Below are 15,033 nucleotides of genomic sequence, written 5' to 3' on the forward strand. Positions count from 1 at the left end.
AACATGGCAGAAAAATATGAGAATAGAATTCATTCAGCTTTCGAATTTTTCTTTGATTTTTTTGTTTTGTTTGGTTTGAATATTTTTGTTGCTCAATATTTATGCACAATTTTTTTTACAAAAGTCCCTAACAGTTTTAATTGTTTTAGCAGTATTGATTCAACAAAGTTATTTTTTGGCTAAGCCATGTGAAATAAAAAACTAGAAACTAGATCTAGATTTTATATAAAGAAAGAAAACAAAGTCAAACACTACTTTTTGCGTTTTCTGCGAAGGACAATAATACTTTTTTTTTGTTGACTTCACTAAACAAGAAATACGGAAGCACCTGAACTGCCTTGAAATCAGACGATTGTCAAAGATACATGAATAACCATAAGATTCAGTGCGTTTTATCAGCTGTATTTTTGAAGAGCATTTACAATCTATAATAGAATAGATCGAAATCTGTCTGTTTAGTGATCCGAGAAGTACTCTCCACAGCAGGAAACAACGTCAACGATGAGCTCGCCAAAGTTTCACCCCATCAAAACAAATGAACAGTTGGCTGACTATATTCCGCAGTGAGTAACAAACACCAATATCATTGGAAAAGGGCATTTGATATGTCAAAATCTTGTCTTGCCAGTGGTGTTTTAAGATGAATTGATGATGAATCCATATTATCAAAATGTTTAAACTCTTCTAGGTATATCTACTTCAGCAGGCAGCAGACAGTTAAGAGTTTTTAACACAAATGCGACTAAACGTAAAACGACGCTTCTTCTTGATTGGCTGGTAATTTTAGTAATGTGATGTCATCACTTCCTGGGATACCCACAGAGGCTATTTTTAGGCGCTTTTTCGGTAGTTCCCACCCCGCAATTCTTATTCGCCGGTTTTGGCCCCAAGAGTAGGGGGGTTTCAGGGGGGGCTTGCCCCCCCCCCCCCCCCAAACCTAATAAAAATATGGTGGGGTGTTTCGGGGGGCATAATTTTACCTTAATTTGATGTTTTGGAGTTGTTAGGTTTGATTCATCATAGCTCGCCGCGCATCAAACGTATAGAATCTAGATATGTAGATCTAGGCTCAAATATAAGGGGAGTGGGAACTATTGAAAAAGCAACCTATTTTTAGGCCGTGAAGGTATCAAAGATCGTTTATACACACGATACAGTAGAGAATCTTTGGAGATACCGCATGGAATGACATGTTGGGTCAGTGGCCTGGCGTATTATCCGTATCGATGTATTTCGCATGGTAAAATTTCGCACTTGCAGCACCGTAGCACGTCAGCCGTGCTCTGGTGAAGAAAGGTCGCTTAGATCGTTGATGCTCAGAACTGTAAGAACGCTGATGCTTGAAATTGAAACGCGGTAGACGCAAAGACAATAAAGCGCGCTAAATTGCCGTAAAGAAGCCTGGAGATCCCCCCGCGCTCAGGCCCGAAACAATGCACAGAAGAGATGAGCAGCAGCATCATCGGAGCACTGCATTCATAATTATCACATAACATCTCCTGGAAAAACTTTGCACCGAACGTCGTACCATGGTAGGTATATACGATCTTTGGTGCCATGCGGTTCGCTTTGTTTAGATCATATAGTCACGTGTTCGGAGGTAAAGTTGAGGCGAGCGGACGGATGGGTTCGTTATTCGCGTATTCAGTCTGAGCGAGCAGGTAACGGACGGCCATGCGAGCGGACTGCGAACCTCAAGACAGTTAGTTTTTTGGGGTCTGCTCCATAATTTGACTCTCTCAGGGAGCGGACTGCGGACCTCAAGCCTCAAGTCAGTTCGTTTTTTGGGTCTGCTCCACAATTTTATTAATAAAACTGAGCGGGCGGGCGAACGGACGAACTCTAGCAGACGAGATACTCGACGCGAGGTTAGGCCCATCTTCTATTGTTAATTTTAACTCAACTGCCGTCAGGCACTCCGTTGATAAAATGAGAAGGCAGCACGACGTAACCCATCACTTGGCGCGCACCTCTCGCCCCGATCACACGCATTTTTGTGGTACTTGTTTCTTCTGGAACGGATTACCTTTACCTTCAACAGACGGGTGATGTAGAAACTTATATACTTACATTGCTCATTTCGTTTTTACAGATAATCTCAACATTTTTTACTACGCACTGTGTTTTTATTGGTGAAGACTTTGGAGGACATTCTGGGCTGAAATTTGGATCTTTACCTTCATCTGCGCACATGAGTTTGTTTGAGTTAGATTCATAATAGATCTTGTCTGCTTTACAAGTGAAACTGTGTATTTGTCTTCTTGGCAATATTGTTCAGCCTTCTGGGCAAAATCGGTTTCTGGCCTTCTTGGCTCAGTCGATGAGTTATTATTAGCCTTCTGTGCAAAATTGATCATAGCCTTCTGGGCGAAATATTTTTAAAATCTTTCTCCTGGGCATCTCTGTTCATAACTTTCTAAGTTCCGTTATCTATTCACCTTCTTGGTAAAATTGTTGGTCAGCCTTCTGGGCAATCAAATACCGCATCTGTACTGGATCCTTGGCAATCTTGATTTAGGCTTTCTAAGTTTCAGGTCCAAATTATGGACGAAGATCAGATATCCATTCAAGAAGAAGGGAAGATAAATAAGACAGAAAACGTAAATGAAGACATGACAACAGAGAGAGATGCGATGAAAGATTTGATCAAACAAAATAGTAACATTATGGCAAGCGTAATGCAGCTCATTGCATCACAGAATAGGAAAAGAAAACGCTCTGCTTCCTCCTCATCGTCATCATCATGATCATCCTCACCCCGTGCTACATCAAAAACGAAAAGAGCGCAAAACAAGTCCAGTGAATTAAAGAAAGGGAAAGCAGTGATGCATACAAGTAGGGCACTCGGTCAGGAGGACCTTGGCCAAGACTGGTCGGGGGATGAGAATTTTAGATGCTATCGGCGAAATGGCATCCGGCTATAACTCAGACCCCTCACAAGAAGGAGCGGCCCACACTGGGAAACATGATACCAGTGGGGCGGAGACTGAGGTGTCGGATGAAATGTACTCAGACAAAGATGACTGGTACCAAGAGGCCACGGAGGAATACGAAATTGATGAAGAGGTGGACGAACCACTTGAGGAAAATTTGGTCCGATTCATTGAGAAGACAATGCCAGAGCCTATGAAAGAGGAAAAACTGAAAGACAACATTCAAAGGTACAAAAGACCAAGAAACTGTCTGGCACTCACAGTCAGGCGAACAAACAAACCGATATGCAATCTTTTGAATAATTTTCAAAGGAAAAGAGATATGAAACTAGTTTCTCAACAAAAGAACATCGCAAAGGCAGTAACAGCAATTGCTAAATTGGCTGAAATAGTAACACTGATGGTCAAGTCAACAAATAATGAGAACAACATGCAAAATGCAAAACAAGCTGTCAAGGCCCTCACCGACGCCATGTTGATCCTGGGACATACCCAACAAAAGATTACATGGCAGAGAAAAGAAAGTAAAAAACCGGCGATTCCATTTGAGTCGCAGGGTATCTATGCAATGGTTTCTGATGGCAACGACTTGCTGTTCGGAGAAGAGGTGGAAAAGAAGATGAAAGAGGCGCGAGAACAAAAGAGACAGACGTCATCATTTCACGCAAGCCAGGGGAAAAGGCGAGGCCATTTTTTAGGCCGAGAGAACCACTGCGCGGCCCCGTGGTGGAGAGGTCAGAAGAGGACGGGCCAAGCCAACTATGCTCCTCGCGGCCCGTACAAGACGACCAATTGGAGACAGTCAGAAAGGGCATAGTAATGACATGAATAGATGAAAAACAGGTAAGAGTTGAGGATGGAGAAATGAAGCGATTGCTGGAACTTAAGACTTAAAGATTTAAAGCTGGACAAATAAAGCATTGTCTGCCACAATGGCAGCGACTCACATCAGATAAAGCTGTTTTGGCTTTGGTACGAGGTACTGAAATAGATCTCACAGAACAGCAAGAAGTTATGGGCGGAAATAAGCCCAATTCAAGTTTTTCTATGAGCAGGGAAGAAAGGATGATGATAGACAGAGAAATAGAATCTCTCTTAGAAAAAAGGGTAATAGTTAAATCGAGTCATGAAGATGGAGAATTCATTTCTGGCATTTTTAATAATAATAATAAATGACATTTATATAGCGCTCAACCCCGAATAAAGTACACAGGCTCTGAGCGTTTTACAATACAGTACAACATACAACAGTAACATGAAACGTTGTGTTCTGACTAAAGAAAATTATTCCAAATATTCATCTTATTAATTTAAAAACAGAAACGACTTCAGCTGAAATTTGAATGAATCAAAAGATTTGATTTCTCTCAACGTACACTTGGTAAAGCATTCCAGATCTTGGGGCCTTGGTATTCAAATGCCCTTTCACCCATTGTTTTAAGTTTCATAGATGGTAAAATAAATTTCTTTTTATCAGCTGAGGACCTTAAACTGCGAGTTGGAATGTACAGTCTTAACAGATTTGATAAATATGATGGTGCATTATCATTCAACATTTGTGACAGATGGTGGCTAACTTGTACACAATCCTTTTCTCAACAGGAAGCCAATGCAAAGTTCGTAAAAGAGGTTTTGCAGAGTCTCGCTTTCTTTTCTGTAAAGCTAAACGTGCTGCATTGTTTTGGACAGTTTGAAGTCTTTTAACTTTCTCCAGTGATATTCCTGATAACAAGGAGTTACAATAATCGAGTTTTGATAAAAATTAAGCTAGTTACTAGTAAAGCAGTATACTCCTTGGTATTGACCAGATGACGTATTTTACTAATTTTTCTTATTTCTAAATACATGCAGCTGATCAGCCGACATTGACAAACTAGAATCAAAATAGATGCCAAGATTCTTAACTTTTCTTGAAAATAAAATTTTTGCATCACCAATTTTGTAATGTGATCATAGTCAACCTCTTTAACAGACTTTGCATTGCCTGCCAGAATGACTTCTGTTTTATTATCATTTAACATCAATTTATTTTTGTTCATCCAGCTTTTCACTAAGGCAATACAATTTTCAGCACAAATGCACAAGTTCATTTAAGTTGGTAAACAATGTTGAACCATGAATTTGGGTATCATCAGCATAGAAATGGTATTTTAAGTCATATTTAACTATTTCCTTGACAAATGGTTGAGTATAAATGGTGAACAAAACTGGACCGAACAATCACAAATATCTTGAGTTTTATTCAAGATAAATGGATATTTATTTAGTTAGAAGCAAGGCAAATAAATCAGCTTTCAAATGGCACCGATAACTCCACATGCCCAAAAACTGACCAGCGCCTGATTCCACCAGGTCCTAACACTTATGGTTCCTACAAAAAGCATCAATTTTTTTCAAAACCTAATAATTTGCTATGAATATAAATCGAAATTCAAGTAAAACAGATAAAAATGAACCAAGAAAGTCCTATGAAACAATGCACCAGAGCATAAGACGTCAGTGAAAGTAAAATAATACCCTAGACTGAATACCATCAGTTCTGTTGTCACACTCCTGTGAGTGAGTGGCTATAATAACTTTGTGTCATAAGTTAAGTTGGATCAACAAGCCACGCGGCTGTTTTTATCTTCAAAGGTATTGTTTGAATCAGTCAGTCAAAGTGAATCTTGGTTAATGATATTTGTCACGATGCTGTGGAATCAGGCACTTGTCAATTTTTGGACATGTGGAGTTATTGGTATCTTCCATACCTTGAGAGTCTTCAGAAACTGAACAAATATTTTTTATACCTTTAAGCATTGTATTTTCAGTAAAATACACACTGAAATACGCTTTAAAATATGGATCTCATTATTTTGACGAGCGCCTGATTTCATGATGATGCCTCACATATTTATCTCATCTGCAGTGTGAATCTGTTTTCATCTTCTCAGTCTTCCTGTTCTTGTATTTCCATTTGATGTCCAGCAGTTCTAGGTGCAGCCAAGTTTTTGTTTTTAAATCTTTGGAATTTAGATCTAGATTCATTCAAACATGAATTATGTTCCTAAACTGCTTTCGGTGTGGCGTCGGTGGCCTAGTGGTTAGGCTCTCGGACTCGCAACCGTAAGGTCGTGGGTTCGAATCCCGTCAGGGGCCCAACGTTGTGTCCTTGGGAAAGGCACTTTACACGAATTTTCCTCACTTCACCCAGGTGGGAATGGGTACCCGCTATAGACAGCGAAAGATCTTGTCAGTTTGTTAGTGTTTGAGCGCTTAATCGGCTGCTCGCACTGTATGCTTCCCGGGAAGCTGAGAATGTTTCGGAGTGTTCTATGGTCTGCTGGGGTAATAATATAGTGTAAAGCGCATAGAGCCTGCTGTTGAGCGGGAATATGCGCTATACAAATGCTATCTATTATTATTATTATTATTAACTGTGTGGAAAATGAGTAGGGAACGTTCTAGAAGTAGAAATAACGTACAATGTCATTCTCCCATTTTAACTAAGTCAGTGTAACTCAAAATTAGACAACCAGTGTGTTAGGTGGGAGCACAGCACATGCTGTGTTTGCTGCTTGGGGACCAGCTTTGCAGGCACTGCATTTTCCATGTTTAATGCCCAAAAAGTTAACTTTAGCAGTGCTGCCCATCATTGTGCATTTGGCGGAATCGTTTTGATTTTTATTCAGTTTTACAGAAATACTATCATAAAACCCTTGATTCCAATTTTTTAAAATATTTTGGCTACCCCTACCCACTGCCAACCTTTCCAGTGTCATGGGAGAAAAACTGCCAGACCGGGACAGTCTACGTCACCATGTCATGTGCAGCTGTCTTACTTTAACACCTTCTTTGTATTGAGCTTTTGTAGTCTCTCAATGTGACTTTGCCCTTAGAAAAACATTAGACCTCAGAAGTGCCAAAGCCAGGAGTGATGGCAAACATTAGGGTGAGACGGTGTTAAAAAATTCCTGTCCTTTTTTTGTGTGTGTTGTAAGTACAGCATAAGCAAATGAGAGAATTTTTTTTAAATGTATCATTGTTTGAAACTTGATACAATTAGCTACAGTGGGTGCATGGCATGGTGTGTTGTGATGCGCAATCAAGATCAAAATCAAAGGCTTGTGATGTATTCTGTAGTTTCAAAGGTTTTCTTCATGTATGCAAGCAGCTGTTCTCCTTTCACCACTTTTTTTTCCTTTACTCGGCAACGATGTCTAGACTTCTTATTTTCGTTAATTGTTATTTCGATTTTACGAAACTGCAACCATAACACCCCTAATTCTGCCTTTTGAAAATTCATTTGCTATTCTGCCATCCCAAGCTATCCTCACCCTCCTAGAGTAGATGAAAGAAAACCAATCGGAGCCCAACAGTCTGTGTCACAACATAACGTGCAGCTACCCCTAAGGACAAAAAAATATTATTACATGAAATCTCATTCTACTAAACAGAAGCATTTTTAAAACATATGGCACTTTAAGTATTCAAAAGTATCAAGGTTTGAATGGGATATCTTCCTGACAGCTTAGACTACTCACAAGTGAAAAATTGCTGTGTGAAAATTCTCTGTGATACGAAGTGAATCTTTTAAAATGAAAGCAAAGCCTCATTCTAAGTCCACACAACAACCTTTGATGCCAAGAAATGTACACACACTAGGTAGTAAGTTATATTCTTATTTCTGTGACAGGGAATTTCATGTTTTCAAGTGCTTACGTTTACTCTTACTACTTGTCATTTTTATGCATCTTCTCTAAAAACCTGAGTAACCTTTCTAGAAATTAATTTTCGAAAATTGATTACCCTCAGCAGTATGATTTTCTCCTTTAACAGTGCATTTTGCTTTTTTACTAAAAGTGTGCTGCTTCATTTTCATAATAAAAGTGAGCTCTTTTGAGGTGTTTCTGCAATTCCTCAATGTGCTAGCTATTTCATGTTAAATGTTCTAATAGTATGAGAATGATTTTTTATAATTTGATATTACTTTACATTTTATCAAGGTACTTTGTATTTATTTGAAGGTTCACCCAACAGACTATCTTATGAATTATTGCTTCTCTGCATGCTTATGATTATAATATTAATGGTGTTTACTTCTTTGGAACATAGAGTGTTGTTCAATAAAGTTCTTAAATGCTTTTAACAGCTTTGTCAGTATATGTATTTTCAATATGTTTCTTATATTTACTGTGTTAGTATCATTTTAACTGAAGCTTTTATCTTATTTCAGTTTTACTTTCACCTCACATATTTTGCTAAATGAATTGTATGGATTCTTCATCACAGATGTGGAAAAGTGGAGCTACGAAACCCAAACATTGCCAACATGGAGGAAGATGTACTGTATCACATATCACTTAGTAATAGAACTCAAGATCTGAAGGAAATGTTTAGTGATGTAAAGGTGAGGCTTGAAATAGTGCTGACTCAAATTTCATTTTAAATTTTATTTCAAAACATTCCATATTGAAACATGGAAATTAGAGTCCATTGTTTTTTAAGTAATTTCCCCTCCAGTTGTGTTCACTTCCCTTTGTAATAATGGTGTAACCAATTAAATCATCTTTTAGCAATACCAGCCTATCAAAGAATTCTTTGTCTGGTGCAATGACAGAGTTGAAAAAAAATCTTCTCTGAGAGCTTTTTAAAGGGTAACAATTATCAGTTAACAACTTTCCTGTATATGATGTCATGTTAATATATATATATATATATATATATATATATATATATATATATATATATATATATATATATATATAATATATATGAAGGATGCCAATGGGTTGCTCATGACAATTGTTCATAACTCGAAATATTATAATAGGCCTAATGAAATTCCCTTTCTTTGTTTAGTGCTTGACACGGGGTTTCTGTTACACTTGAAACCTGCAAAACACTTATCTCGTTCCCAAAATCTCTCTCTCTCTCTCTCTCTCTCTCTCTCTCTCTCTCTCTCTCTCCCTCTCTCCCTCCCTCCCTCCCTCCCTCCCTCTCCCTCTCCCTCTCCCTCTCCCTCTCTCTCTCTCTCTCTCTCTCTCTCTCTCTCTCTCTCTCTCTCTCAGTTTATATTGAAATTCCTAAAGAAAATTCAAGCGCTTGAAGAGTGAAGCGTTCACTTTCACTATATATCTATACGACAACTAAATTTATCTAGCTCAAATTTCATTTATTCACCTCTATTATCAAATGCAGTGGATTTTTGCTGTTGTCAGTGTGTAAATGTGCAAGATTATCTGTCTGCTATGTCAGATAGTAATGACATAGTGTTGGTGATAGTCGGGCTTTTAACTGAAAGGTCATGGTTTGAACCCCGACAGGGGCGCGGCGTTATGTCCTTGGAGAAGCACCTCTCTTCTCCTAGGTGGGAATGGGCACCCGCCCACAAACTGTGAGAGATCTTGTCAGTTTGTTAATGTTTGAGCTCTTAACTAACTGCTTGCACTGTGTGCTTCCCAGTAAGCCGAGAATGTTTCTGAGTGTCCTAGGGTCTACTGGGATAATAACAGGTGTAAAATTTATAGAGCTTGCTGTAGAGTGTGGATGTATGTGCTTTTTAACCTCGATAATCATTATTATAAGTAGTAAAAGTAGTTATTATTTTTATTATCATTAACATTAATGGTAAGCAGGAAAGACCCAAGGTCCAGAATTGTATTTCTTTGTAACACTCTTTTGCAATGCATGTGATTCTAACCCATGTTGACCACATTCCTGTTTTTATTGCACTGTCTGTGTTCATATGATAAAGTGTCCTGAGCTCAGTTTTTAAGGAAAAGTCCGTAATATTCTTAATACATCATGTTTTATTATTTTTCTCATTATTGTATATGTTGTCATCTAGTACAAGCTTCAAGTGTATTTTCTTAGACAGGGATGATCTATAAGACTTGTGTACAGCAGAATTCTGAAGGCCTGGTAGTACACCCTTCCATAAGGAAGGACAGAAAACAGCTTCTTTGTATATATATATAAGTCATATTGTGTAATTAGCTTGTAAGCAGGGTCTCACATGGCTTTTCATTCAACGGTCCCGGGTTCGCATCCGGGTAACGATAGAAAACTTTTCTTCTCTAAAATTGTCTCCTTTTCCCTCCTTTCCTGCTCTCTAACATTGTTCTGTCATCTGCTTTCATCTCCTCTTTCTGCCCCCATGACCCCCTCACTTCCTTTACCCCCTCCTCTGGGCTCCTGACTTTTTCTGCAGCCTTTCTACTGCTACTCCTTGGCTCGTTCTTACTGCTGTCTTTCAGCCACACCCCTAATCTTCTGGTAGGAAAGATCACACCTCACCTTCTCGGACAAGGGCGAAAAATCTCGGACGGCCCATGTGCAAGTTGCGCATGTTTAAGATGCTTGGTGGTCTAAAATCGATAGAGTAGGTTTCTGCGGCCACCCGGGCAAAATTTAAAATTTCCTACCAACTGAAAAAGTTTAATGTGTTGTGCGTGCTTATATGACCTTATGCAGTTGCGAGCGCCGTAAAACGCTTAGCCTACCAAAAAAAAAATAAAGCTTGTAAACTTTTAATTAGCTTAATAAGGTGCTTGCTCCTCATGATTTTGAATGTGCAAACAATGGCACCTAGATTGGACGAAGCTCTTAAACTTCTCCCAAAAGAACAAATTTGCTAATACGGTTTAATAAGAATGAAGAAAAATGCATTCTGACCACCAGGGCAAAATTGCTATAGTTGATTGCTTTCTGAAATGGAAAAAAATCTGTTGTGTAAACCACCAAGGGTGGTTTTGAAAGAGGTGTATGTTATGGCTGCTTGGAACTCGGGGGACACTATGCTCCAGTTGTAGAACAGATCATGCTTGTTACACCATGGGTTCAATATCACTGCCTTGAGATCTAGTGGTGCAACTCAGAGGAATGAGATCACTAAGTTTACATTAGTGGACTGAGTATGTATTTCATAGAGACAGTTCTTTTTCTTCTTCTGTATGACCCAGCTAGGTGTCTGGGTCAGCAGGTCGTGGATTTTTAATGAAATCCATGATGCATCTTGCCCGCTTTCGTGTTTGAATAGATTGGTTCTCTTGCCTCTTGGACAGTTGTGTGCAGTTTTCAAAGTAGAATATCATCCTCATCACCTGTCTGGACAAGCCAGTTTTTCTTTAGCTTTCATTTCTCAAGAGTTCTTTACCATGCATAGTGTGCAAATGGGATCTCTTTGTTTATCATCCTTTTGAGAGAAGACTAGGTAGGCCTACTTGATCCCACCTACAGTGGCATTAGGGGTGTGTGAAAAACTCGAGGGAAAAAAATTTATTTAGCCCTCATGTCAGATTTAGACTAATATTTTTGCATGAGGAGCATGCACTTTATTATCTAGAAGAACAAGCCATTCAATATAGTCATGAATGATAACGTTATTTGGTAATAATTTTTGCTCCCACTACTCCCGTTTTTGCCCCTTTTGATTAAGTATAGTATTGTATGTCTACGTCTACACCGTAAGTTTGTCAAACTTGCAAAACACTTCATGTAAGCATTGTTCTGCTGTAATATCTTCACAGTTCGTCTGCTTTGGAGGATCTCCAACTCGTATGAAAAAGTTTGCAGAGTTCCTTGTGGAAGAGTTGAAGGTGAAAATTTCTGCAGGTCAAGCTTTGTATAACATTGCTCAAGGCTCAGACAGATATGTGCTGTACAAAATTGGACCAGTGCTCTCAGTTAGTGTAAGTACACCTTCATTATGTGGAGACCTTTGTAATAAACACTATGATTGTTTTCATTAAGATTTCAGGTGTGATTTTTAGTTTTAAGACTTAGTATTTTATTATTTCTCTGCAATTTAATGCCTTTTAAATGATCAAACTCTGCCTCATTTGCCGTGTCTTTGTCTGCAGCATGGAATGGGCATTCCGTCTCTTTCCATCATTTTCCATGAGATTCTCAAGCTAGTCTATCATGCCGGTTGCTATGACGTCATTTTCTTCCGAATTGGCACCAGTGGAGGCTTAGGTAAGTAACAGATATATATATATATATATGTATATGTGAGGCATTGTCGTGAAATCAGGACCTCGTCAAAATAATGGGACCGAAAAAAACTAATATTTTTCCACCCGTTAAGCAAATTTTATCAATTTTTTTCCTTGGGCTCAACACCTTTTATGACCATTTAAAAACATTCTTGTGTGGATTATACTGAAAAATGTTGATCAAAGGCACAAAAGTGTAAATTTGCAGTTTCCAGGGACACTACAGCTTTGGAAGTCACCTATCTTCAGCAGCCATTTTCTGACTTTTTTTTACCGCTGACACCAGGCAACCCCCATCTCCTTTACTTACAATATCTCGACTTCTATTTAACTTTGATGGGTATTTTTTTCACCAAAAGCTAAGCAGATAATCAGTCTTTAAAATTACAGTGGAATCCTGTTATAATGAGAGGGAGGGGACTGGTGCGAAATATCTGTTATAGCAGGATTCTCGTTATAAGGGATCCTGAAATAAATTCAAGGGAAATAATAAGTAGACCTAATCTATGAGTTTGTTGTTTTGAAAATTTATTTTTGCTATTTCCCCTGATGATGATTTTGTTCAACATGACCTCTTGGTCTTGTTTGATCAAAAATCGAATCAGGTTTCTTTTTCTGCGCTTGCGATGTTGACAGCTCGGGCTTGGCGATCAGAAAGAAAGGGCTCTAGGCTAACTCGCCTGCTGTGTTGTCCCCCACCCCACCACACCCTGTGGTGTGTTCTATCTGCTTACGCACATGGGTACACACGGAACCCTGCCCAGGGGGGGCTCTCATGGCCTAGAGGTTAAAATGTTGGCCTCTTATTCAAAGGTCACTGTTCAATCCGGGTAGTGACCGAAAAATGTTCTTCTCTAAAATTGTCTCCTTTTACCTCATTTCCTGCTCTCCAAAAATGTTCTGTCATCTGCTTTCGTCTCCTCTTTCTACCCCCACCCCCTCACCTCCTATGCCCCTTCCTCTGTGCTCCTGACTCTTTCTGCAGCCTTTCTACTGCTACTCCTTGGCTCCTTCTTATTGCTGTCTTTCAGCCACACCCCTGATCTTCTGGTAGGAAAGATCTACACCTAGCCTTCTTGGACAAGGGCGAAAAATCTCGGAGGGCCAGTATGCAAGTTGCACGTGTTAAAGATCCCTTGGTAGTCCAAAATCTATAATATAAGAGTAAGCTTCGACCGCCACCCGGGCAAAATTTAAAAATTTCCAACCAACTGAAAAAGTTTAATGTGTCCCGAGCGCTCATATGACCTTATGCAGTTGCGAGCGTAGTAAAATACTTACAAAAAAAAAAACCCCAAAAAACGACCCTACCCACGTCACACATTCGCTCCATCCATCACAACACTGTGATCTCTCCATCCCCGCATTGGAGAAGAGAGAGTAAGAGGCATGTAGGCCTAGATAATCTAGACTAGGCTAGCCTATCGTGCAATGCGTTCTGCTTGTCTACGCATGCCACACCCTCCCCACTCATTCGCTCCAGCCGTCATTGTTGGCACACATGGGCTCTCCCTTTATTTGTTTCGCTAGATCATCAACAAGTTTCTCAACTGGCAAGGTTTTTCATTTGTATAATTGACCTATGCGCTGTGCTCAGCAGCAGCAGTATTCTGCTATAACCGACTCGTGTGTTTTTCTGGTTGTGCTATAGCAGTATTTCATTTATGGCAGCCGGTATTTTCACGATATGTTGTGGAAATCAAATCTATGCGTTTTTTCAGGACTTGTCATGGAAAAAAAATGCTAGGCACGTTTTTACAACCTGTTTTTTTTTTTTACCAATCAGTAAACAGCTGGGTCATGCCAGAGGGTGTATAATATAATATATAAATGTTTCACAATGTGGTGGAATCCGGCACTCGTCAATTTTTGGCCATGTGAAGTTATTGGTCTTTAATCAAATTTACATGGAGATGTGTTTTTATATAGACTTAAAAAAGATTAAGCCAAAACCTGCTGTACGAATTAATGGAGAATACAATGAATATAAGCAGATTAGGCGAGGAGTGAGGCAAGGATGTGTTATGTCACCAGACCTCTTTAACATGCACAGTGAAACAATCCTTAGAAACATGGAAGAATGTCCAGGTCTTAAAGTAAATGGAGAAAAGATTAATAACATCAGGCATGCAGATGACGCAGTTTTGATAGCAGGCTCAGAAAAAGAGCTTCTCGATACTGTTGTAACAGAAAGTGAACGCAAAGGATTATTGTTGAATGTAAAGAAAACAGAATGCATGGTAATATAAAAAAAAGCAGCAAAGCCTAGTTGAAATCTCATTAGCAAAGGGGAAAGATCAAACTAGTCCAACAGTTTAAATATCTAGGATATATGAGAACATCTGATGCCAAATGTTCCACTGAAATAAGACGGAGAATTACAATGGCTAAGGCTAGTTTACATAAAATTAGCCCAATCCTGAAAAATAGAAACATCTTAATGAACACCAAAAGGAAAGTTCCGAAATGCTATGTTTTGGTCAACCCTTCTATATGGCTGTGAATGCTGGACAATCATTAAAGACAGTGAAAATAAAATAGAAGCAACAGAAATGTGGTTTCTTTGGAGGCTGCTAAGAGTATTGTGGAAGGAAAAGATATAATCGCCGATGTCTGTCGCAAAACTGGCACTCGATGATGATGATGATGAAGTTATTGGTGTCATCTGAAAGCTGATTTATTTGCCTTGCTTCCAATGACATAAATATCCATTTATCTTGAACAGAATTCAAGATATTTGGGATTGAAGGAAGTGAGGTTGCCTGATTTCAGTGGTGAAATTAGCTAGAAAATGGCCTCCAAAGTTTGGTGACTCCAACAGCTAAAGAGTCCTTAAAACTGAAAAATGACATAATTTGTGCCTTTAATCAATGTTTTTCAGTAAAATTCACATGGAGATGTGTTTTTATATAGACTTACGGTTAAGCGAAAAAATAAAAATTTAATGAAGATTTCCAAACTGGTGGAAAAATGCTTGCTTCTTCTATTTCGTTATTTTGACGAGCGCCTGATTTTGCCACGCTGCCTCACAAATAGACTCTCTGCCCTTTTGGCTTCTCTCTCTCTCTCTTTCTCTCTCTCTCTCTCTCTCTCTCTCTCTCTCTCTCTCTCTCTCTCTCTCT

At 39.0% G+C, this 15,033-nt stretch overlaps 1 protein-coding gene across 1 annotated transcript in view; it reads left to right on the forward strand.

The window, feature by feature from the left end:
• Positions 1-228: 228 nt before the first annotated feature.
• Positions 229-15,033, forward strand: part of LOC101859238 (uridine phosphorylase 1) — a 26,363-nt gene continuing 11,558 nt past the window's right edge. The window contains exons 1-4 of the mRNA XM_005097151.3: positions 229-563; positions 8,205-8,322; positions 11,444-11,605; positions 11,777-11,891. Of these exons, the coding sequence (XP_005097208.1) occupies positions 502-563; positions 8,205-8,322; positions 11,444-11,605; positions 11,777-11,891 (457 nt within the window). The 5' untranslated portion in view covers positions 229-501. The remainder of the gene's footprint in view (positions 564-8,204; positions 8,323-11,443; positions 11,606-11,776; positions 11,892-15,033) is intronic.

This window comes from Aplysia californica, unplaced genomic scaffold (assembly GCF_000002075.1).
Source record: "Aplysia californica isolate F4 #8 unplaced genomic scaffold, AplCal3.0 scaffold00147, whole genome shotgun sequence".
NCBI classification, from domain to species: domain Eukaryota; kingdom Metazoa; phylum Mollusca; class Gastropoda; order Aplysiida; family Aplysiidae; genus Aplysia; species Aplysia californica.